The sequence below is a fragment of the Aquila chrysaetos genome, chromosome 12 (assembly GCF_900496995.4).
Source record: "Aquila chrysaetos chrysaetos chromosome 12, bAquChr1.4, whole genome shotgun sequence".
Lineage (NCBI taxonomy): Eukaryota > Metazoa > Chordata > Aves > Accipitriformes > Accipitridae > Aquila > Aquila chrysaetos.
This window is the reverse complement of record NC_044015.1, coordinates 3582543-3608426: the sequence shown is the minus strand read 5'-3', so window position 1 is coordinate 3608426 and position 25884 is coordinate 3582543. Positions and strand designations below refer to the sequence as shown.

General features: G+C 42.8%; 1 protein-coding gene across 2 annotated transcripts; it reads right to left on the bottom strand.

The window, feature by feature from the left end:
* Nucleotides 1-24727, bottom strand: TIMM44 (translocase of inner mitochondrial membrane 44). Of its 2 annotated transcripts, XM_030033370.2 has the most exons (13): nt 24644-24727; nt 22318-22425; nt 21658-21828; nt 21074-21154; nt 18421-18570; nt 15764-15903; nt 15178-15263; nt 13202-13294; nt 12727-12851; nt 11109-11159; nt 9006-9095; nt 5172-5282; nt 1-1442 (listed from the first exon to the last, which is right to left on the bottom strand). In XM_030033370.2, the coding sequence occupies exons 1-13, from the start codon at nt 24674-24676 to the stop codon at nt 1323-1325; spliced, it is 1359 nt and encodes a 452-aa protein (XP_029889230.1). In that variant the 5' UTR covers nt 24677-24727; the 3' UTR covers nt 1-1322. The 2 variants fall into 2 exon arrangements, with proteins under 2 accessions (XP_029889230.1, XP_029889232.1); XM_030033372.2 differs by lacking the exon at nt 24644-24727 and having other exon boundaries at nt 21658-21823.
* Between the last annotated feature and the right edge of the window lie 1157 nt (nt 24728-25884).

The window sequence follows — 25884 nt, the reverse complement described above, 5'->3', positions numbered from 1 at the left end:
AACTGGCAATAGTCTCTTTAATCATAACGTCACGGAAGTGCTGTCCTGCATCACCCTGTTTTGCAGACAGGCAGAACGCAGCAAGAGATCAGTCCTTTGATTTCCTATTCCACAATCAATATTTTTTCCCCCAACCTCACTTTCCATTAAGAGGAGGCAGCTGACAAATCGACCCACGTCACAGCTCCCAAACTGAGCCTCTAGCAGAAGCCCAAAACCTAAGAGTCCGTGTCAGCGTGCCAGCAGCTCACCCTCTGAAGTCTTCCAGTTGCTACCTGGGACCCCCAGGCCAGGTGTGCCATCCCCCTGTAGCACATGTCCGTCTGGTGGAGAAAGCCATGCACTTTACACAGTAGGTGTGTGAACTGCACCCTCTTTTCTCATCTCACATAATAAATACCTGAGCTACAAGAGGTGATGTTCTACCTGTTTATTTACTCATTGGTTGCTCGTCTTTCCATCCCTACTCCTGACCGCTGTTGTAGCACTCTGCCTGCTTCCTCATAGCCAGTCACAGCCTGTCTCCTCCACACCATCAGACGAACCCAACAGAGGAATGCAGTTGTGCGCTCTTTAGTGGTACCAGCTGACACAAAGAACAGAACACCAGAAACAATAATGTTCCCCCTGCAAAGCTGTGGATATATCAATATTATCACTGGCAGCAAACTCCACCCCTGCAACTGGCCTTGAGAACCTGCCTGATGATGCCAACACCTCCATCCTGACTCCGCTCCATGCCAACAAAGAGTCATGTGCAAAGTCCTGATTGTATTTGGTTTGGTAAAGTGCAAGACACTGCAGCAACAGAAGGCTTATTGGTGCAACTTTGTACAAGACATGTAGGTTAGCTAAGACCGACGTGCCTTAAAAGCACCTCTAAGATCTTTTCAGGGATGCTTTGAGGCCACCAGAGGATGACAGTAGATGGGAACTAGACCCATCACATCTCACTCTCCGATACCCACCTCTGTCCATCACTGGAAGCACTGGGAAACATACAGGACCCAAAATCAGCCTCCTTCAGCCACAATTAAAAAAGGAGCCAACAGCAGCTGCTAGTGTCTTAGACCATTCACGTTGAAATCTACCGTACATCCTTACAGTGCAATGCTACACAGCAAAATGTAAGGCAGATATGTCAGACTTGTCCAGTTCATTATAGGGATTGGTATAACGAGTGCACACCGAATAGCCTGTTCTTCTGAAAAGGAACCAGTCTGGCCTCTTTCCCCCACAGTCCATCAGACAGCAGATGGGTGCAAGTTCAGAGATGTTGTTGCTTCAAGGGAGGTACAGGAAGCCCTTGGATGCAATTCTTCTCAGAGAACCTGCTCAGTGCTCGATGAGGAAATGTCCAATAACCTCCATGCAGCATACGGGTTGAGTTCATCCTGGTCTCTGCAGAGTGCCCACACGTACAGCATCCGCAGAACCTTGTCCTGGAAGGAAAATCCTGTCATTAGAGTGTGGGTGATGGCCACAGACTTCCTAGCTCAGAGCTGATGGGGACATGCTCCACACTTCCTCCAGAGATTGTTCTTGTGATTTTGCTCTCTGGTTCTAAGCCTGAAGGTCCCAAATAAGGATAGCTCCAGCAACATCTACTAGACTGTGGTTAGAAACTTATCACAGTCAGGAACAGATAAGCTTTTGACTTCCAAAAACAAAATTAGGGTTTCCAAATATCTCTGGCTGACATACATTACCTGGCACCACTGCCAAGTTTGATAATATTTGACCTTATTTTTAAATATAAGTTTCTCATTTCAAATTGGTTCAGCTGCCAGGTTGTATTGCTCTCTGTAACCTTCAATCAAGTTTAGGCTCTTTCCTGCGGCTCTAACTCTGCCTCTCCCACATCAGCCTGAGCTGCATCCCCTCCCCACAGCTGTATCACTAGCTCTCACACTTCAATTTGAGCAGCTCAAAATAACGAGAAATTATTATCACTGGGTCTGAGGAGAGACAGAGAGTAAAAAACCCCAATATTTATCAATGAAAATCAGATCATACCAAGTCCAGCCACAGACACACACTAATTCTGCAATCAAATCTTTGCTGTGCAAACAGTGCTTTCACCATACGGGGTTACAGACTGAAAGAAAAAACTCTTAAGCTTTTCCATCCTTGATGCATGTACTGAGAATGACAGCAGTTTTGTTCATAGTAAGTGAATAAGGATGAAAGCCGTATCTCAGCACATCCTGAGGCCATCACTCATGGTCTTATGAAAATAACTCTCTGAAGAGTCACTGCAGCTACCTGTGACAAAGTCTCTGCCTCTCCCAGGAGAGAGGTGACACTGCCCATCAGAGACTGGGCTGCCAGGAGCCCAAATCTGGCACAGTGTCACAGATCCATTCTGCAAACCAAAGGTTATTTTGATTTTATCATCTAACCATTAACCATGGAGAGTATTTCCCTCGGACAAGAAAGTACAACTGAGGGATCAGACTGTGCATTGGCTCAGTTCCCAGATGTGTACTTAACTACTACAGTTTTGATCGAATGTGTGAATCTTTATAGGTTATAATTTAGGTACACAAATGTGAGGGGGGAGACTTTCTGTACCAGACCAGTCATTAGAAAACTAATGCTTTAGAAATATCACAAACCATAAAGCCATTTTTTTCTTGCTCAGTGTTTCAGAAGATTAATTTGCTTCAGCTCTGCTCAGAATTGTTAACAGTGATTGAAAACTTGAGTCATACAGATGTTTAGGTTATGTCAGAAGGAAGAGCAGAAGGGACAAGAGAAGAAAAACAACAAAACTTTTGCCTGCTCGAGACAGGCTGTACATTGATGTACTAATCACAGCAATGCTAACAGATCTTTCCTGAGTATAGAACACTAAGTATAAGCTCAAGATGACGTAGGTAACATAACTGATTTAACATTGCCAGTTGAACCTTAACCTGTATGATTTTTGTGATTCGTGATTTTCAAAGTCCATTTTGTAAGACTGTGTATGGAAGGCAATTTAATCATACACTTCAGCATCAAAGCTCTGCTACATCTGGTAAAGTTTATGTTCTTGAACATAGGATTTCTGAAGGGATGAACAGCAGATAAGCTTAAGAGTTGCTGGTGATCTTGGAGCATGCAGTACTGAACAAGTAACACAGCTTTCTTCCTGGAAATGAGACGTGATAAAACATAAAAATTACGTGTTTCCAAAGCAGTGAGATTTCTGGTTTTCCAATCTGGTGCTTTTATTAATAGGGTACATCTTAATCCTCAATGTACAGTGCATGCTGCTGCATATATTCACAGAAAGTGGGACAGCAAACATGTGGACTCCCAAAGGCAGATTTCTATCATGGCCATGCATGCAAGGCAAAAATTTGTCCTTTAATCCCACAGGCTGCTATGACAAACAGCATCCTGTCTCACAGTCCTTCAGGACCTAATTTTAAAAAGATTCCCTTGACTTCGCAGCATTGCTCAATGGGTTGTCTAAGGCCTCATTTTCCCAGATTGATTTTGTGGTGCTCCATGGGGATCCCCTATGTTAACTACCACAACACCGGGTCAAACCCCGTCACAGGCTGCCTGGTCTCCCCACATCTCACTGGGGGTGAGCTTGCAGCACAGCAGTGGGAACTTGAACAATTGCAACTAGGTAAAATACCGCAGCAATTACAAGCATATGATTTCTATTTAGAGAGTTTACAATTTGAGACTCCTTCTTCCTTGAACGTCATTTGTTCAATACTCTGCAGGAGCAGCTCAGCAGTTAACACCAAATCATAGTCACCAGCCAGCCTGCACCTGACATTTGATTAAAACTGAAGTTTTGTTTCCAATGGAGAATTTTAATGCATCTCCTTGATTTAATGCTGCTCCAGAGAAATCAGACAGCGAACAGACTTTGATATCCTGTTCAATAATTATCACATCAATATCTATCTTCTAGGAATGCAGTAATTTAATGCAAGAAATCACTATATCAGCTGCTCCTCCCCTGCAGTTGATGTGACAGATTGTAAATCAGTCCAGATGGGCCCCATCATTAAAGTTAGTCCCTTTTTTTGTAAACTTACAGCCTGGACTGAAGAGAATGGCTGCAAAAAGCCAATATTTATTAAATGCATGTATTAATTTTAATGGAAGTCTGCTAGGAACTGCCAGCTCCAGGCATCTCACAATGTCCCCCATTATATATCATTAAGCTACTTAAACATTGCACAGACACAATGCAAGCCAGAGCTGTCTGGATAGCCAGCCACTTGAGAACAAAGGTATTCCAGAAAACGCACAGGCTCCTCGAGCCTGCTGTGTCATTAACTCTGGTAACAAGCATATTCTGTGGTTACGTCTGACAAGCTCAGTTTAGCATCACTCACAACAAAACAGGCAGGCTGGATTCGCAGTGTTAAAAGCTAAACCACAGTGAAGTACAATCCACAGAGATGCCAGAGATTTGCTGCACAAATCACCCTATGTCAGAGATTCCTACTAGAAGCCTGTACCATGTACAGCATTTAATACAACTGGATATGGGAGAGTTTCCTGAAAGTAAAGGCTTGTGGCGCTGTAAGGTATTTTGTACTAGTGTAGTGAGGCAGTAGCCAAAAACATTAACTCAGTGATTTTCCCCATCTCCTGCAAATGACTTAACTCCAGCTCCCGCCCTGTTTGCCAAACATCCTTGTACTCTGTTCTTATAGTGCCCTTTATGAAAGGAAAAGGCAGAAAGAAAGAACAGGATCAGGTGGAAGCTGTGTGATGGAGTTTTAATCTACAGCAGGACAGTTCATTCTGTCCCAGAGGGTGCCAAAGGAGCAGAACTCGCAGGCAATAACTGCAGGCAGGGAGAGTGCTGGCCAGGCACACCAGCAACTGGAAGGGAAAGCACTGCTGGTGGTCATAGCTCCAGCTCCTCTCCTCAGTGTGAATTTAAAATATCCCTTTCTCTGTCCATTCTAGATGTTTGCAGACTCTCCTCATATATGAAATGGGTCGTAACACTTGGAGTCTGAGAGGAATAAATAGCCCAAACTGAGCTGAACCAAGACCTTACCCACAAGATGCAATATTACACATACCAGTGAATGGAGTATGTGCAGACACCCACTGCTCTAGATGCACCTAGATGAACCTAGAACAACTGAGATGGCTAGCAGAAGACGCAGGGAAACTGTATACAGCCGATAAGCATCACTTACCGGATCGCCTTCCACCACTTCCCCTTTCTGGTTCTTAATTACCATCACGACCTGAGCCTGAAAAGTGATGATTAATACTGGTCCCTGCTCCATCATTTTCCCCATAGCCAGCTGTAATGAAAGAAAACTCCATTAGAAAACAGACAATTTCTGCAGATTAATGTAAAAGCATCAAGTATTTAACACAACTGCGATGGCTCGACACGTCTAACAATCCCATCTTCTCCCTGAGCTGAATCTAGTTATTTTAATCAGGTTTTACCTGCTTTGTTAATACAGATGCTGTAGACCTGATTGCAAAGCATTTTCCCCAAAACTTTCCCTGTACTTAAAAGCTTTTCCAAAATTGTTCTGAAAGTTTTCATAGTTTTTCCAAGTCTAAAAATCTGGGAAACATGAACAAGCTCTGTTTCATTATTTCCAAATTAGAAACCAAAAATAAAAGAAACCCTGCTCTTAAAAAAATAACATTTTCTGAAGGAAGTATATCAACTGAAGTTTTTTCTCTTGCTTTTAAATGAATCTTTGACATGAAGTTGTATTGAACTAGATAAAAAGAACTAAGTAACAGGACAACTTCAAGGTGACAACCTTTAGTTTGACAGGATTTTTTTTCCTCTATTCTAAGGTCACTCTGTTAAATATTTGAAGAACTTATTAACTGAAATGCAAAGAGGAATGGAGAATTAAGTTTTGTTTCCCAAAGCTGTGCTCTTAAAAAATACAACCCTCTTTCTGCCTCTTTTGTGGGAATGCAGTATGCTACAGAACATCTCGCTCTTCAGTAACTCTGGAGTTACTGGCTATGTTACCCAAAAAGGTAATCATACTACCTCAAACTTAAGGAAGCATGATTATACTCTTTTGTATATGAGAGATACTGTTTCAAAAACATTGCATTTTATCACATAAGAACATATCACAAGAGACAGTTACAAGACCGTGCCATAATTCACAAAGGCATATATATATATATATATATATATATATAGTTTACTCTCCCCTGAGGAAAACTCAGCACTACTGCAATGCTCCTTTGCTTAATCGGAAGGAATCAGTTCCCTAGCTCTGCAATAACTCACACCATCCCAGTCCACGCTACATTTCTGGAACCAGCCTGACTCATTCAGCAATGCATAATGCCTTCCACCCAAGTACCAAAAACCAGATCTCACGGCTCTTTGTCAGACCAGTTTCCATGACAGACATTTTATATGACGCCACCTGGCATTGATAATTTGACAACATAAATCTGCATGTGGGTTTCAAGGAGGAGGAGGACCGTATCACTGACCAGGCTGTATCCCTTACAGGCACAAAGACTTCCATACTGGTATTGCTTTATTTTTTTAGTACTATGATCCCAAAAAAGCTGTATAATCAAGACAGTATTTATATCACTCCTCCCACACTAAGTTCAGAAACTCTGTTTCACAAGTCACATACTTAAAACTACATTTAGGCAGCCAAATAAGTAGTCCTAATAAATATCAAGGATCAAAATATCATTAAATTTAAAGACAGCAGATGTCTAGTGAAGTACAGAGTGCTTAAGCAGGTATCTGAAACATGAGTTCAGATGCTTATGTTTGAAAGACTTGACTTCATTTCTAATACTGCAGGCTTTGCAGCATGTGAATTCCCTTAAATCTTCTAAATGTTTGGGGTTTCTTTCCCCAAACTCACTGAATTGTTTTTCTGGACGAGAACACTCAACATAGTCCCATAAATCTCCTATAGGGAAAGACATTTAAAAATTTAAACACACAACACCCTTTATCCCCCTCCCTTGCAATACAGACAGCATAACAAGAACTGCACTTGGTTATGGAACATGACCATTTTCCAGCTAAGATGCAATTTTCTTGAGAAATTTCATGCAAAAATACAGGCATCTAAAGCAAGTTAATAATGAAATGTCTTTCCAGCCACCACTCAGAAACCATGCACAGTTCTATACTAATTAGCACCTATAGAGGAAAGGTTATTTAGCATACAATGAAATCAAGTCTCCTAGACACTAACAATACAGAAAAACGTTTGGCTTAAGTAAGATGCTTAGAAAAAAGCAATCATGTTTATTACTTCCATAGCTTTAATTTTGTTAGACCACATTATTTATTGCTGAAAATAATCAAGAGAATTGCAGATGCCACAGAAATCTTCCTGCTCAATTGGCACATGCTTGCAGTTAATATTCAGAGTTACTGAAGATGTAGGAATGGCTTCCTCTGAACCCAGACGGATGAGAGAAAATAAGAAGCCTATCAAGACCAAAAGGCAAAACAGTCCTAGGAAGAGGACCAGACATTAGCCTTTTGTGTTAGGAGATGCCCTGTAAATAATATTCTTGCTCTCTGTAAAGATATGTGGTCATTAATAAAGTCAGTTCCAGGTTTTCTTTCGTAGGGCTACACAGGTCAAATGAAGTCTCTTGCTGTGGGGCATTTCCTCACGTTTCTGGTGCTCTCCTGCACCCACTCCAGTTATTTAATCATGTGGGCACAAAAAGAGAGACTCCTGCACAGGGCAGCAGATGGTGATTTTTCTCTGTCAGTAGTCCTCCTTTCAGCGGACCACCAACAGCATCAGATTTTGCTCTCTCGGTTTTCCATGACGGTTGCTGAATTCTTCCTGACTTCTTGTCTTGCAGGGGTGTCACCGCAAGTAAGAAACATCTGGCCAGCCAATACACCCAACAGCATCTGGAACAGCTCGCACTTTCTGAACAGCATCCTTTTATCACCATGCTCCATTTCCATACCTTGGACCAGATCACTGCTGGGTTTAGACCCCTGTTAAATAGCTCTGTGTTCTCTGTTCCTACGGGAATGACCCTGCAGCTGGCTTTACGGTAATTGTCTGAATGGATTCAGCCTATAATTTTATTGAGTATAATATTGCACAGCTGCAGTGTATTGGACAAGTACTTGGTTCCAACAGAAACATGTACTGAATGTTGCTGCCTTTGAGTTAGCACCTTTGATGACAAAGGCAAACAGCTGATTTGACTTCAGACTACTTCCACACATGTTTTAAAAGCACAGCTGCCCTGTTCCTCTTCTCCCCTTGCACATTTCCTTTGAGGCAGAGCTGGTTATGGGATATGAAAGGTCTGACTAAAGGTGGTAATTTCTTTGAGATACCTTTGCCGTTGCAGGAAAGAAAGATCTGAAAGAAAACTTGGGGGCCAGTGACAGATGACACTAAAGACTTAATTAAATGAAAGTACTACTGTAGGCTTACTGCTAAGTGCAACAATAACACCTCTGGCTCCTCAATAAAGGGAAGCACAGAGAGCATTACAACCGTGCAGACATTTGGCCAGAGTCCCCAACTACCAACACTGCTCCTAAGGAGGCAGTGGCTCCACTCACAGTCATTATCTCCCCACTCATCAAGAGCCATCCAGAACAGCGGTTAAGTCTCTCTAACAGCCATACCAGCACAACACAACCTTGAGTCACAGAAGTTCTGTGCATTATCATCCAGAGTAAGCACCAACAAAGCCCTTCATGAAAGCACTGGGTCAGTGCTATTTGCCTTTATTATTAGCCTTTCTCAATCCATATGCTGGCGATTAAGACCAAGCTGCCCTAACAGAGAGGAGACAAACCACAATGCCGTAACTTAGGCTTGATCACACAGTAGCAAATCTGTCCCATGACCTCTCCCCTTCCAGCAGCGGTGATCTGTTCCTCTGTTAGCAGGAACAGCAAATACCAGAGTAGCATGAGGCAAAAAACCAGCAGTCAGTGCAGAGAAGAAAACCCCTCCTTAGGTCATGAGTTTCTAATTCATCCCCCAAGGTGAAAGATAGAAAAGGACACTCACGTCAATGTTGTCAATGTCAAGAATCCTGGAGTGGAACTGGAGACCCATGGCTTTGGCTTGCTGGATTGGATGAGCAAGCTGACTGTAAGTCTAAATGAAGCAACAAACTTGTGTTACATGTTTGAATTTGTTCTGTCACAAAGAAAATGGGATTTTCTACTTAGAGAGAACCACCAAAAAAAGACAAGAAAAAAAGTCAGTTTTTTGCAAATATGCTGAACGCGTATGTCTTGCAAGGTATCAAACAGCTACAGCAAATGCTCTGGGCTTCACATAACCAAATTCTCACTAAAAATCCCACCTCCCCTGGCCAGAACAGGAGCTCCATCATTCACAACAGAGTAAGTACACTGAGTGCACCTGATAGCCAAGGCGCTTGTGATTCTGATTTGACAGCAGACAAGGAGAAACAGTCTGGGAACCAAGCTATTTTCCTAATACCCAGCCAGACCCTGGAGGCAGACCAGCATTTCCTGGCTCCTTTTAGGCACATGCACATATGCTTCATTATTTATGCATCGAGAACTGTTGTTGGAGACAGTGAATTTCTACTTGCTTCCAGCATTATCACCATATTCTTGGCCGGTATCAAACAAACAGGAGGCAGTCCCTACCTACCTCCCCACCACGGATCTATAACCTTCATCACAAGCATTTAAATGCAAATATCCTACAGAAGTTACTGGCAAAGTCACTAAAGCGAAGCTGGAGTTACAGATCAGGGATTCTGAGGACAGTAGGCAAAGACAGCTCTATGAACCACAAACTATACCTAAGCCAGTGGGCTGACAGCAACCTGCAGCTCAGCTGGTATACCTGCCACTTAAATTTTTGCTTTACTAGTTTGTATTCCAACACTTTAGTGATCAATATCACACACTTAACACTTGTGGCATGATCCTGTTCAAGAGACTTCATCTCCTGGATTCACATTAATAGGACTCTCACGTCCTCCCTTGGCTTATTTTATGGATGATTCTTGACTTATGAGCTTAATTTTTAACTACAACTAGCTTGGAAGGGTTTGCTTTTTGTCTTATAAACTGCAGTGAATTTGCTACTTCCCTCTAGAGATTTGAGAGGAATTCTATGGTGTCATTTCAAAGGTTGCTTGAACCAATAAAGAACTTTCTTTACTTTCAGACTACTTTAAGTATCTTACTCTTATGTAGTGCAATATTGTTACGAAGATGTTAATCACAACAACAACGCAAAAATTAAATACAAAAAATTGCCTCTTCCAGCGTGTGCACTTCCAGCCCTCTGGTGGTGGTGATCAGTAAGGAGAACATTCACTTTAAGCAGTTAAATTATTTCAAAACAGAAAAAGTGTGGGTCTGCACTGCCTACAACACAATTATTTTGGAGCAGAGTGAAGACCAGAACAAATGTCCATCTGTGTTGTCAGGAAAGGATCTGCTTTCATGAAGTGAAGTGGACAATAATGCAATCACTGAATCACAATCAATTCATATTTACCATTTCAAGAAGTGCATCCAATACTGAAAATCTATCCCAGTACAAAAACAAAATCAGTTTTTGTACAACAAAACAAAATTTAGTTTTCTGCAGTGAGATTATCTAGGCTGCAGATCATCTATGCTGCAATTTCAGAAAAAACTTCAGCCTGCCAGGATTATTTGCTGGGATACTGCAGTGGAACTGTGCTTGTGTAGTAACTCCAGGGTCAACTTGACTCTGTAAGCAGAAAAGCATCATCTTTTTGGGTCAGCTCACATGTCTCTGCACCTTTCTCACCCCATATCTGGGATACAGGCTCTACTAAAGCCCATCCCAATCAAGAAGGGCAGTGCAGAACTAGAGCTAATTAGACTAGTTTGAGCTTACCTCTTGGTTCGCTATCTGTCTCTAAAGAAGCTCTTCTCTCATATCCAGACTATTGCAGAAGTTCAGCATGTACACTTGTTGACTGCATTAGTGTTTTATAGTATGAACATGTTACATGGGGAAGCAGCTGGGCAAAGCAGGTAAGCAACATTATAGATGTAACAGTTGGACAGCTTGCAAGCAAAGAAAGCACAATATACCTACTTACAGGAGAGAATCATAACCTTTTCAGACATTTTTAGTAGCTCTACTTACCGCTTCATAGCACCAATCTTTGAGGATATCAAGCTCTCCAGACATCATAGCCTAAGAAAGGAAAATCAAATAAAATATGAACATTGTAAATCACCTCCTCTACCAGAGAGTTGAAGTTATCAGCACTTTCAGCAGCAAACTACTTTAAATTCTACATCTTGTGAAACCCTGAAGAAGGATAGGAGCCTCAAAAGAGGAATAGCAGTAAGAACTTCTATAAACACACACATACTGAGTCAGATGTACATAAACCTTCCAACAATTAAGATAAAAGCTATCTTAAACCTTCCTGTCCAAAAAGTCAGCAGAATGTACACTACCCAGACACTGTGGGAGGTGGGATCTAACAGAAGCAGGAGTACAAACCAGAAGTAGAGCTGCAGTCTGCAAGACTGCAAAAAATTCAGGGCACAGAATGAACAGAAGAATCATGCTGCAACTCATGAAAAGGTTTATCTTTAAAACACGGTATAATAAACACCTGGAATTCATAACAAGACAGATGCTGGGAATTCAGCAGATTTCAAAATAAAGTTAGTTATACGTGTCAGGGCATTTTTCAATATAATGCCTATAAATCATACTTGATGGCGTCTGTAAGCTGGCTGCCTACAGTTTGAAAAAACCTCTTCTGTGAAAAATTCATTCTCCAAGAGTCAAGAGCCCACTTTTTGTAGCTTGCTTTAGTGACATGGCACTGCCGACATTACAGTTCCAGTCACAGATCTGATACACAAGTCAGTCACTACAAAGACAGCAGTGACAAAACCTAACTACGCATCAGTTTTGATGTTTGCATCTGTAAGCACCAGATTATTTTTTATTCACCCTATAAAGCTACCTCATGTGTATTAGTATATATCAATGTGAGATACAATCACTCACCACACTGTATTGTAGGATGAGAAAATAACACTTTGCTCCCTCAGCATTTGTTTATCTCCTCAAGCCTCAGTTTTTCCGTCTCATACAAATCTCTCAAAACAATTTCTGCTGTACTTTTTCAAATCCCCTACTTTCACTCTGTCTTTTCTGACATATAGTTACAGTGAGAGGAACTATATCCATTTATACTTGAGGTCACATCCTTCATCAGTGCTATCCTCTCAGTGGTTTTATACCTCAGTCTTTAAAAATATTAAGCTCCACATACTTCCTTGACTAGTGCCAGAAATATTTTCACTGAACCATTTGTCATGACCTGGTCTTCTTCCCAAGCAGTTACAGATCACTTAGAATCCAGTAGTACATAGTACATTCTTTCCCTTATCAATATTTGATATCATCATTTTCCCAGTACTGTTCATTCACCTACTTCACATTGATCCCTCTGACACCCATATCATTTCTCACGGGAGAAGATGGTTAGCTGTTTTCGAGGCCAAAAAAAAATTTGCTAGTCTACTAAATTATGAAATATGGTTTTAAACTAAATTGTTATGTGGGATTCTTTTCCCAAGGTTATCTCATATTCTGTGCAAAGCTGGATGCTTGAGAAGCAAATACTGTCACAGTTTTTAATTTTAGCATCAGAAAACTAAAAGAAAAATCTTCCACGTTACAGTAAAAAAAAAAAAAAAAAAACAAACAAATGCATCATACTCTACCCCCACCTTACCTCCAAGACATTGGGGATTATATCATACTCGCATTGCTTTAAAAAACGATCTTTGTCAAAGGATGGATCCACTTTGAGTATCTCTGTCAAAACCTCAGACATTTCTGTCTTCGAGAACAATCCACCTAATAAAAAAATTCAGTGAGACTGATGGCACGACAACCGCCACCAGAAAACAAGATAAAAACCTTTGGTTATATACCAGAGGGAAGGAACAGTCACCTGGGAATGACTGCAGACTTTAAGCTAGGCTTGAGATTTATCCCATACAAGCACTTGACATCGCACTGCTCTTCTGATCCTGTAGCAGGTTGCTACACTGCATGATACTGGATAATGATCCATGCAAAATATTATAAAGCTCCAGAATCTGTCCCAAAGGTTAGTAACACATGGAGGACAACAGCACTAACAGTCAGTAGGAGCAGAGCTAAAAGGCTAGAGAGGCACTTTCACAGCAACGGTGAAACATTACCTATTAAGTCAGTGACTTTGTCTGTGACAGCTCTGGAAGCTCGAATGAATGCATTATCACTTTCATCATACTTCATTTTCATTTCAAAGAACCCTGAAAGGAGAGGAGACATGAGCAGCAGTGTCCTTCCACTACATTCCTGAATTAAGAAACAACATGCAATGGGTTGCAGATCAAACCTGCTAGTTCTCTTCTAAATCTCTGTGTTGATTAACAAGTATCAATTTCAAAAGTTACTTTTCTCCTCATCTTCCTGCAATGTTCTTAACTATTAATAACTGTCACTAGGAGAATGATGGTTTCTCTGACTTCAGCTGCCAGAAACTCTGGACCTTCTATGCAGATTTCCAGATAGAAAATACACTAGACTTGCTTACACCAGTAACAGTCTGCTTACACCCCTTGATTCAGTCTGCTACAAGGAGTAGCAGGATGCAAAACCAACATCAGAAAGTTTAACTGGGCGGAGGGGAAATCAAGAATAGACCTTAAACCTTGCCAATTTTTAATAAAATAGCACTACATCAGTAAGGATGCGGTTTTTAAGCAGCTCTATGTACTTCTCAACCTTGATAAGAAAGCAAGCCAAGCATGTCACAAAGCTACAGAATGCATTGATGGGGAAGGAGAACTCCAGCAAAGCAAAATCCCAAAGGCAAAAAGAAGGGCAGGGGGTGAAGGAAAAAAAAAAAAAAAAAACCCACACACAACAAAAAAACCAAAACCAAAACATTTAAGCAAGCAGGCATTGTTGCAACAAACTAAGGGCTCAACCAACCCATTATCTGTCTCTGGACATCATCAGATGGACCAGAACTGCAGAAGGTAGTTGCAGGATAATGGGCCCTGCAGGGAGGCTTCTTCCCACCACATCAATTAACATTTGGAATCCTGCCCTGAAGCTTGTGCTCCTTCCAAAAAACACACAGTGTTCTTGGTACAGGTACATAAAGGGAGAACCCACACTGTAGAGCCTGCTACAGCCACAGCTGCAGTGTTGCCTGAATTGCAAAACCACAGTCTTGGATGCATAAAATCTATCTAGAGAATGCACAGAGCTCATGCAGATGTCACCGGAGTGGAGGATGCAACATGTGGGGAGTTTTAGGAGCTATAAGGATCTCTTCTTGGAAAGGTGTCATGGTTCAACCCCAGCTAACAAATAGGATATAAAAACCTATTCTTGGATACCTCCCAAGGAGCTCCACTTTAAAAGAAGTTGTGAAGAAACACAATCCAAAGTTAATTGTATGTTGCACTTTTACACGGTCTTTTTGTTCCTTAACAAGTCATTTACCCTGCAGTACACTGGCAGCAATTATTTTGATTTGTTGAAGGATTCTGGTCTCAGGCTTCTTTATGCCTTTCAGAAACATTAAGTGTCTAGGTAACTATCAAAAGTTATTGCCCACTGCAGTACAGATATTCAGTATTTTTAGCTTTTGCAATAAAAACAGAAAGGATGCAAAGTCCCACACATTCCAGAGTTCTAAGCAGATGACAACAGAAACCAGCTCACTGAAGACAAGATTTTTCCTCGTTATAAGCTCAAGGTCAGGGAGAAGAGATCTGCCTGCCCTCTCCCTGGTGACATGCCTGCATGCATGCTCTGGCCTCTTCCCAGTGCCAGAGTAGATATGACTAGAAAAAAAATAGAAAAAAAGAACAGAGTTCAGTTCTCTGTAAGCAATGGCAAAAGCAGGTTTTGGTACCTACAGGGAGCAGGGACTGATCAAAAACAATGCCTGACTGGGGGAGGGGTCCAAACACAGATGGAGCAGCTTAGAAAAGCTGCAGTGTTGTCAACTACGCCTACCTCCCATTCACACCACCTCACAGCAACAGCTACAACAAAAAAAAAATGGCTATGATTTGCATTATGTTGAGACTACTTGCACAGATGGCATTAGATCCAACACAGCAAGAATCAGAACAGGGAAAATAATGTGCTACTCCTTTGTCTTTGGAACACTTACTATTGAAGACCACATTGTTGTCCTTGAAATCCTTCCACTGCTGATACCATTTTGAGTCTTTATGCAGCACCACACCCATGGCCTCCCTAGAAAGTGCAGAAAACATGGGTACTTGTGAACAAGTAACTTACAGCCGAGTGAGAATAAAAAGGAGGACATCCTGACGAGTATCACTGCAGCATGCAGTATCACTGAGGCTGATAGACCACATAAATGATACACGACTTAGTGGAGCAAGGCAGCAGAGAAAGCAAACGAGCTCAGACTTAGTCCTGCCAAACGTAATTCAATAGCAAGACGTTAGCACTGAGAAAACATAACACATGTGCAAGTCAAAATTTCCTGTCAGAACATTATGGACCCACTTCATAATTTTAAGTACCCAGTTTCACCATCGGAAGATTCAGTATCATCAACTTATGCTGGAAATCTGCTCTCAAACCTACCTGCTCTGCTAGGTCACGCCCCACCCCACAGTCTCACTTCAGCACTTGGATTTTAACCACCCCTGACCCATAGTTAAGTTTTAAAGTTTTTACCAGATTATACACAGAAATATTCACCCTAAATTACATCCAACACGTACTCATTAGCTTCAAATATCCGCTCCTCTTTAATCCTCTCGCCTGAGAATTCTGTTCTTTTTCGTAGTCGCTCCGGACGTTTGTAAGGACCAGTCTGCCCCAAAACACTTTCATCTATTTCCTTCTTAACGGTTTCTACTCCCTGAAAGGAAAAGATCCCTATTAGGTTGATTTACTGTTCCCCACCTTTCCCAGAAACTGAAAATTGCTTCTGTTGAAGAAGAAAAAAAAAAAAAAAAAAAAAGGTGAGACACCACAGGTTATTTTCCTCTCCCTTACTCAGCAATTGCTTCTTTGCTGATGTCTACTGACAAACACACCAGTACCAACGCCATCTGCTTAAGAAGTTAACAGACTAGGACAGCAAATGGATGGTTGTATTGAATCAACCTGAAGAAAAAAAAACAATATAGTAGAAGCAATGGACACAGTCAAACCTTACAGCTGATAAGGGGGTAACGTCTACAGAGTTTAAATTGGAATAAATCACGTCAGAGGAAGGCAGGTGTATCAGCCCCCAACAGCAGCCAGCAGCTGCTGATAGACTGACAAGCCCCAGGTAGAAGGAAGAATGATTCCTAGTATCCAAAAGTAGAGGAAAAGAAAGACTTCAGGACACCAACAACTAACTGCAAAGCCACCTGAAAGGTCAATGAAATCCAGGTTCTAGGCCCAAGCTTAAACAAACAGAAGTATTGCTTTCCCCAAAACAAAAAGGATCCTCACTTTTTATAGAATTCTAGACACCTTCTAGCTGAGAAAATAGCTTCAAAACAAACGGGTTTTGCCAGAGAAGAGATGGCGGGGGGGGGGGGGGGGCGTGCAGGGAGCGGAAATCACAGTAGTGGACCTTATACTAAAGGAGAGAGAGGAGATATTCTCCCCCTCGGGTGAAGCTACATCAAGAAAAAGGACTTGATAAATCTGGACTGATATACATCTTGTCAGTGAACAGCTACATCCTTAGTTCAGATTCTGCCAAGAGGAAGCTGCACCCTACCGCAACCATTGTTGGGAATTTTTGTCATACACTTCAAGAGGGATTGGGACTAAAAGGCATTTTTAGTGTTTCTCTTTCGTCTTGGCTGCTCTGATTTTATTACTGAACTTTTGAGCAGTACTTTCTCTAACGACTGTACCTACAAAAGATCTGTTGCACAGTAAGTACACTTTCCTATTACAACTAGACACATGCAGGCAGAAAGGTTTGTTTTTTTTTTTAATAAACACTCCATACAGCTTTTCCCAATTTGCATTTTTATTTAGAACATGTAAGTTATGTAGCCCAAAGCATCATGTGGCTTTATGGGGGCTGTTATTTTTCAACTTTATTTTATGCAGGAATTTTCTGGAGAACACACCAAGCGTCCAACACAGCATTGCCAGCATAAGACATCCTCCCCTAATGAAAGCCAGTGTGACTCCTTCCTGAAGAAAGTTACAACAGTGCTCAGGGCCTAGATGGAATAGATGTCAGAGACCTGATATGAAGCAGAAATTGGAATTTAAGTGACTTTAAACATCAAGGATAAGCAAATAAAAAGCTCCAAAGCTCAGTCTGTTCCTACTGACTATAAAACACCATCTGAGGGACCTGGCAGAGAAGAGAACAAGACACAAGCCCTTGTGGATATCATCTAGCTCTAGATTATACAAATAAAATATCTCTTAAATACTGAAGCAATGGGGATCTCAAAATGAGACTACTACTACAATTTCTAAGATAGAGTATTTGGGTTCCTGAAGCAGTAGACTGAATATTCTAAATTCTACATACATACTAGAAAGTATAGCAAAGCTGTAAGAACTGTTCATAGCCTATAAAATGTCTGTGAATCAGTTAAATCTGACAATGAATCAAAAGGTTTACCCATTTACAGGGAAAACAAATCTTTACGCCTCAAAAAATTTACTTTAAGGTCCTATAAAATCATTGCCTGCTCATAAGGTCTGGCCTAGCAGCCTGCTTCATAGAAGGAACAAACAGTTCTTAGATTAGGAGGCTGCTGCAGTAAGATAACAGGTTTCATTACAGAAAAAGAAAAAAAAATAATAGTGTATAATGTGACCTGCAGCTATGGCTAGAAGTGACCTTTAGCAGATGATGTCTTACTAGAAACAGAGAAAGAGGGGAACTGACATGACTGATGCAACTGATACTCCGCCTGGCCTGGTACCTCCTCGTACAAGGGCTCAAGCCAAGGCTTCAGAGGAGGCATGAGAAACCAGTCAAGGGGAACACTTCTTTTTAGGCTAATTGCCAGTTGATTGGGTGACATCAAAACATATGAGCACTTATGTATTTTCTAGAAAAGGAGAGCTTTAAGCAAGCCAGTTTTTTCCCAAGAGTACCACTAGTACCTGTCTACAGAAGACATTTGCTACCCTACTCCACAAGCACAGCAACCAATTTTTTCAGTAACACATTTTAGCAGAAGCTCAGCTGCTCGAGCCTTACACTTTTCTAGGGTTGTTGAGTGAATGCTAGACCTGCACAACACATCTCCTGAATTTATCAGCTTATTCCAATGGCTCACAAGGTCTTGCTGTAAGAATTTTGCATTTAATTTTATACTCAGCACAAACTTGCACATAACTTCCATGTTAATGAGCTGTGTCCACAGCACTGGGTCCTACAGAGGCATAGGACTTAACGTACCTGAGAAATAGCTTTGAAGGCTGCTGTCTTGCCTAATTTCTCCCCTCCTTTTGTCACTGACTCTGCAGACTGCTTTGCTGTTTTTGCTGCTTCTTCCACACCTTCCTTTATCTTTCGGCCAATATCACTCTTACTTACTTCATCCAAACTCTGCAACAGAACAGAACAAGAAAGAAAAGGTCATTTAAAGTGAAAACTTATTTTTAATAAGTCCTCTTTGTGAATGCTAAAGATCTCTTAATGCATACATGACAAGACTAACCAAACCTAAGATGAACACACAGTTAAAAGTCACAGGGGAGACTTACCAGGACACAGTGGCTTGGCACTGTAGCATCAGTCAACACTTCTGTGCAGAACAACAATTTTAGCTACTCATGGGACCATACGCATTTGTAATAGTTGCTACCCACAGATTTAAAAAAATACATTTTTTCTTGACATCAAAGAGAAGGACCAGTGATGCCAGAGTTAAAATACCCTAGCCCTTTCTTTGAAACAATCAGGTAGCTCTCGCTTCTTAAGAAAGGGTATAAAAGTGGTTGAGATAGCTCTCTGCTATGCAACTCTTCCTGCAAAATTAGGAAACGCTTTTCTCAATCCAACATCTTCATATACATCACTTTGGCTGTGTTTACAGAGCCAGGATCTCATATGCAAGAGCTTAAAAGGACTCTCCCAGTAGCTAGTCACCCTTTCATTCTGAACTGGCACAGAACAGATCCTCGATGATCTCGGGAAATCTCACTGGCAGCAGGCAACCAGTCCTGGATAGGTCACAAGCCACAACCTCAGAGGAAGAGAAATGACAGGGTAACAGTATGAAATGGTTTTCCCTGTTTTTCAATGAGATTTGTCTAATAAAGATGCTTATAGCACCCTCCACAGTACTGAAAAGATAATGGTTATGTCCACATCAGCAAAGAGCATTACATCCACCTCGTAACTGTACACACAGTTAAGCTACGCCAAAGCACATTTAGACAGAATGAGAGTGAAGGAGCACAGCAGAGAGCGGGGACCAGGTCCACAAAAACTTCATATTGCACAGAGTTTAACTCCAGTGTTTGGCTGGCTGTTTCTCAGCGGGGATCCTGCACCTGACTGCAAGTGGTGGAAACAATCACACAGGCTTTGATCTTAAACCACTGCTGAAAACAGCTAAATTGACTCTGCTCTGAAGCAGCCTAGCCATGAGCATGAAGTCCATGCAGTTCAACTGACAGATAAGGAATAGCCTCCTGAAGTACCTCTCAGTGTAACTTACTGCAGATGATCTTCATACTCCCTTTAAGAGAAAGAGCATAAGTTTTCGGTCACCACTGATTTAATTACTCTAATCAATATGTGGGAAAAACAAGATTCAGGTGCCTGGGAGTAGCTGTCACAGTGACAGATGCTGCAACAACAGCCCTTCTCCAACTCTTCTAGCTCAGTGCCACCTCCCGGGTACTGACAGGTCTACAGCGGAAGGAAGGCTCTCTCCTCCTCCTTGTGAGAGCCTTGAGACTCACAGCAGTTGCAGTCTGAGCATGCAGGAATCACTGGGTTACCAGAGCAGCAGGCCCTGTCCTACAAGTCATTCCCTGTCTCCTCTGGAAGCAAAGGGGGGAGATCCTGAATGGTTGTGAACTTCACAATGGTGCCCACGCTGAGAAGGGGGCAGAAAAGAGGGAATAAGGAATAAAAGGTCTTGCATCGCACTGAGGACTGCCCAAATAGCCCAATTTTGTACCAGCTGAATTCACAGATACTGTAACACTGCAGATCAGCTTCTACAGGTGCCACATGCACCTGATTTATTCCATATTTAAAATACTATCAGGAAGACTCCTCAGAAATTTACTCCAGAGATAAAAGTCAAAGCATACTAAACACTCAAATACATCTGCTGCCTGGATGAACTCGGACAAGAAATGAAGTAAATGAGCACAAGCTGTAGTGCTTAGTCCCAGCCTAAAAAATAACTTGAATTCAATTGCTTAACAGCAGATCTACATATAAACAGCGATCTTTACAGTCTGAGCCTAGAATGGAAGACACTCATACCTGTTAGGTATGAACGACGCCTGCTCCTCCAGGCATTTTGTTATTGCCAAGACACAGAGAGCCATGGGATCACTTACAGCATGCTGAGAGGAGAGCACTTCAACTATACCACCAACACTTCTACTTACAACACCTGGAGCCTCTGACGTTGCAAGTCTTTTTCAACATGCAGCAAGAAGCCCAAAGCCCTATCACATTAGTAGCAAAAAGTGCCCGTGAAGAGCATCACATCTCCTAAACAACTTTCCTGGGTGATCTTCCAGCACTGCTCTAACTGCCCTCCAATGGAAGAACCACCTTCAGGCTTTTTTTCCTGCTAGACAACACAGAACCATAAGGACCATCTCCAGTCTGCAAATCTGAGAGGAATCACTGGACAGTGCCTGTCCTCTGACCATACACTAACTGAATAAGAAATCTATCATACACTATTGCTGCAATTTTGTTAACGACTCTGGCCTTAAAGATTCAGAATAGTGATCACCTTTGGAATAGCAACCAGCTTGCACCAAGAAAAAAAGGGTGATAATTCAAAGGCACACAAAACACATAATCTTAGAGCAGAGCTGCCTTAGGGAAAGGTTCTTCCATAGCTGCATTTTACCTCTTTAACTGTACCAGTTATTTCTTCAAGTTTCTTTTTAATCACTTCTGAGGTCTTCACTGTTTCAGATTCAATGGTTTTCTGTGGAAAAAAACATGCTGCATGTAACTATGAGGACAGAAAATACACAAAAACAGTTTAGCACATAGCACACACCATTAATACTGTAATTGAGGGCGAAAAGGGCTACATCTTAGGGAGCACACTACTTGAATAACCAGCGTCAGCATTTCATTTTTGCAAGTAATGCTGTTTATAGTTCTTCAAAGAATGCAAAAGAAGTATTTAAATAGTGCCAACATTAAATTTAATGTATCATTATTTTATCTGCTCATTATTTGGCAAATCCAGTGAAGGGTCTGCTGGAAAGATTTTCAAAAAAAACCAAAACACCACAAAACCCGAAACACTCTAAGGCATCCATTTACCAGTCAGTAATTCCAGCCAAACAGAACTTCTCATAAAAATAGGCATGCTGAACTAAACAGTTCGTTTGCAGAAAGACTCAAAATTTACATTCAGAACAGTGATAGCTCAGTGACTGGGCAATGAAAATATTAAAGGAATTCATGAGGAAGACTTACATATTTCCTCCTTGCTTCTCGAAGCGCATCAGATTCTTCTAGCTTTTTAGCTTCATCTCGGAATTTTTTAATACTTTCTTTCATCTCCTTGTTTTTTGCTAATTCCTGTTTGATGTTCTCCACAAAACCTGATATAAAACCCTTTCTTCCTCCAGAAGAGTAGCATCTAGACTAAAGAAAATCATTACATGTTGTAGAATCCAAAGAGACATTAAATTAAACAAGTATCAAAGCCAGCAGGTAGATTTACTTAAGCCAAGCACTGGGTCACTTCTAACGTATTAAATGTTGTGGAAAACCTTGAAAAAGCAGCAGCTTACCCTCAAAACAGCCAGATGCCCAACACATTTCTAATACCCTGTGAAGTACCTCTATATAGCCATTAAAAAAGATGCTTCTCCAGAGGAAGTTTAACTCCAGAGGTTAGTTCAGGCTGAAACAACTTGGTAGATGAAGTTACCAGAGCACCACTCCTGAACTCTGTCTCTTGGACTCAGCTACTACAAAATTCCTTGAGTTCATCAGATGTATCTTAAAAAGTGGAAGCTTTCAACTTAGAACTGGTGCTTCTCAGAAACATATCCACATCTAGTAGATCAGTACTCTAATGGGGAAACCACTTTCGGCCTGAAATAAAAAAAAAATCAGCTGTTAACCAACCTGATGAATCTCCAAAACAGGCCTGCTCATTCTATACACTGTACCCCTGTGGACTGCAGGAACTGGGTATCTTCTGGATATAAGCCACATGCCACTGATGAGACATTTCTGCAATGAAAACATAAGATCAGGTTAGTGCACAATACAAGATGACAGGAGTCTTAAAAAGAGCCAGGGGAGAAAGGAAAGAACACTGCAAATAGAAAATATTCACTGGTCTTCTGGGAACACATCCTAAGTGCTCCAAGAAACACTGGAGGCTGGTTTGGTAAGAGTCATCCATGAAAACTCTGTTATGTGTTTGAGCAGCACTATATCCACTTACAAGTTCATTTCGATAAAACCAAAGTTGCGGTCCAAAACAGGGCAATACACTTTTCACAATCACTTGAGAAAACACACGTCCTTCACAGAACCCTGATTTTATGAAAATGGTGATCACAAGTAAATCTACGCTTGAGTTGAAACATTTGTTAGCGATGAGAAGCATACCATTTTTTCTAGGAAAACTGGCTGCAAACATAACTTTCTCGTGACTGTGGAGGAAACTCAGGAGCCCCTGTATATATTTGTGCTGCTGGGAGTGAGAGACAAACACCTTTTGCCTTGAGTCACAGAACAGAAAAGATAGCCTAGATCACAGAATGATCACTGAGAAATTCTGCTGCACGTTGCTGAGATCACAAGCTGCAAATTCTTGCATCGCGTGGTCAATCCTTCAGTCCACCATCCTATACTGAAAGCAGACTATGCAGAGCTCATAGATTCTTGTCTTTACTCCGTATTTGGCCTATCCCTGGCCTCTAGTCAGGCAAAAGCTGAACCTTTTACCTCAAACTAACCTCCTGATCTTGATGGCTACCAAATCATGCAACCCAAGCTCTTTCTCTACCAGACCATCTCTCAAACTGCTCATCCTAAAAAATAAAAAACCTGGGAAAAAAAACCCAAATCAAATGGGCTTTGCCAATAAAAGACTTTGGAAAACAATTTGTAAGCAGAGAATATTTAATTCTGTGTCCAAGCTAACAATAACGTGTCCCTCTCTTTATCAGGCTCCTAGATGTTGAAAAGATTTTGTAAAGAGCCGCACCGTCCGGTCCTGTGGCTTCACTGACGGCACTGCCAAACACCACAAGCTAAATCCAGACTTTACCGCTGAGAAGTAATGGCATAATTGCCCCACGTATCCTGCTGGCCCAAAGACATGCGCTACATTAACTCACTGTTTCTGTGCTTCTGTTAAATCACATCTTTTACATTCAGCTCCCTCTTACTTATTGCGTCTGTAGTTATACTTAAGTTGGATTGCTGAACTTGACACTTTAAAGTCTGTATCTCTATATCAATATAAAGGAAGGAAATACCCCCCACAGCCTACCTTTGAACCTTGCTGCCCAAGTCATCACTGAGGCCAGGCTTTGTAGCAAGCAAGAATAAGCTAGGTATTATATGCATACCTTAAAAATCTCTATTAACTGTAAGAACAGCATTAAAACCTGGGGCAGACTGCCTGCTGGATTTAACTGGTTGCAGTTCTTGACCGAAGGAGACATTCTTCCATGCGACTGAGCAGAAATGCTTAATTCCATGTTTAACATCGGGCACAAAACAAGATCAACCACCTTCAAAGCACATCATGCTACCAAGTGGCTTTTAAAGCCAGAACCTTTGCATTCAGTTCACGCACCCATTCACCTGCTCAACACAGTGGGAAAATCTCACGTTTAAATTTAAACCTTGCAAGAGGCCATCGGTGGAGCAGCTCAGCCTCACAGAGAGCTCTGTGAAGACTCCCTGGAAGCTCCAAGACCGATCTGGGCTAAACGGGCCTGGGCTGTCCCTTGCTGAGCTTGACGGCAGCGCAAGAAGGGACACCGAAGCGGGGAGAGGAGCCAGTGCCTGGTTCCACTTGCCCTCAGGCGCCTTCAATGCGGGCCTGACAGCCCTCAGGGCAGGGCAGGGCCGGAGCCGGGCCGGTCGCTCCACCTCAGCAGCGCCGGTACCTCCGCAACGCCCGGTGCGACCGGGCAGGAGGTAAGAGGAGGGAACCCGCGGCTGGGCCCGGCTCCAGACGGCACCCGCCATCCCAGCCCAGAGCACCGGGCGCTCTCCGTGCCGGCCCGGCACCGCCAAGGCGCTCAGCCCCGGCGCTCCCCCTCACGGCGTCCCCAGCTCCCGGCCGGGCCGCACCTCACGGGGCGGCGGACGCGGCCCGCCGTTCTCTCCCGCCGCCCCCTCCCCAGTCCCAAGGCGCATCTCCGGCCCGCGGAGCCGGCCCGGCCCTCGGCTCTTCCCCCCCCCACAGCCGCCGCCCCGCGCTCACCCGGCAGCCACCGACCCCCGCCGCCGCCGCCATCTTGCGAGCCCAGCGTGTGACCTTCTGCGCGGCGCCGCGCAGTGACGTCACTCCTGCGCGCCGCCCGCCGCCACGTGGCCGGGGAGGGCGAGCGGCGGGACCGGTACCGGCACCGGGACCGGAGCGGAGAGCCCGGCTCGGGCGGGAGGTTAACCCCCACCGAGCAGGGCTAGACCGCCATCGCCGTGCTCCGACGGCCCGGGAGGCGGTTGCGTGGGCCCGGCTTGCCGCCCAGGCCCGCTCCAAGGAATGTGCCACAACGTTTTTTGCTAACGTCGTTATTGTGAAGCAAAACGCAGCAGGGCTGGCTTATTTTTTCTTCTCCACAGTACAAAATACCGAGTGATGAGTCTGCTGCTCCTCTTCCTGTAGCACAGCAGCATCCCCCCTTCCCTCCCCAGGAGGACTTTGCAGGAAGCCTTCCTCCTCACAGCAGCAGCAAACGCACCCACTCAAACGCAGCTCATGCCTCCATTTTCTGCGATAGCGAGGCTGGCTTGAGGTTCCTACACCACCCTGCTTCGGTTTACCTTTGGTCAGCACAGCTGCGCAAAAGGAAACTGTAATGTTAAAAAAAAACCCACAGGTGAACTACAACTGAGTTTAATGGGGCAGTTTCATCACCAGAGTACTTCTGTCTGTGTACAGAGGGGTGAGAGAGAGGAGAAGGGGCTGTTGGAAAAGCAAGATTCTCCTTACTGAGAAAGCAAAGGTGAAACTAAACCTCGACGCTTTGACATGCAGAGGGCTTTCCTGAGAGCTCATCTTGAAGCTTGTAGGCAAGAGGGTGGAAGGGAGAAGGGTTAAGACACAAAGATCAAGTTGTGACTTTTTTTTTCCTACATAGTAGTTCTAAAAACAGTTAGAGCACCCCACTCAAGCTATTTTTTCACACTGAGGATTTCTGACACCACTCGGGCTCTGGGAGCACGACGCAGTTGTGTCACAGAGCAGAATACAGGCACCAGCATCCAACCTTGCACCAGACAACAATTTAACAATTACAGGCGATTACACTTCAAACAGCTTCCTGATGGGATACAGTGTGGAGGACAGCTTTGGGCAACAAAGCCTGTGGGTGAACTTTTAGTGGTCCTCACTCACTCAGCATCATCGAGATAATACTGATGTATCTCAATGGGAGAGATGACAGCGAGGGAAGCGCTACCATTGCCTCTGAGCCAGCAACATCCTGCTGACAGAATCAA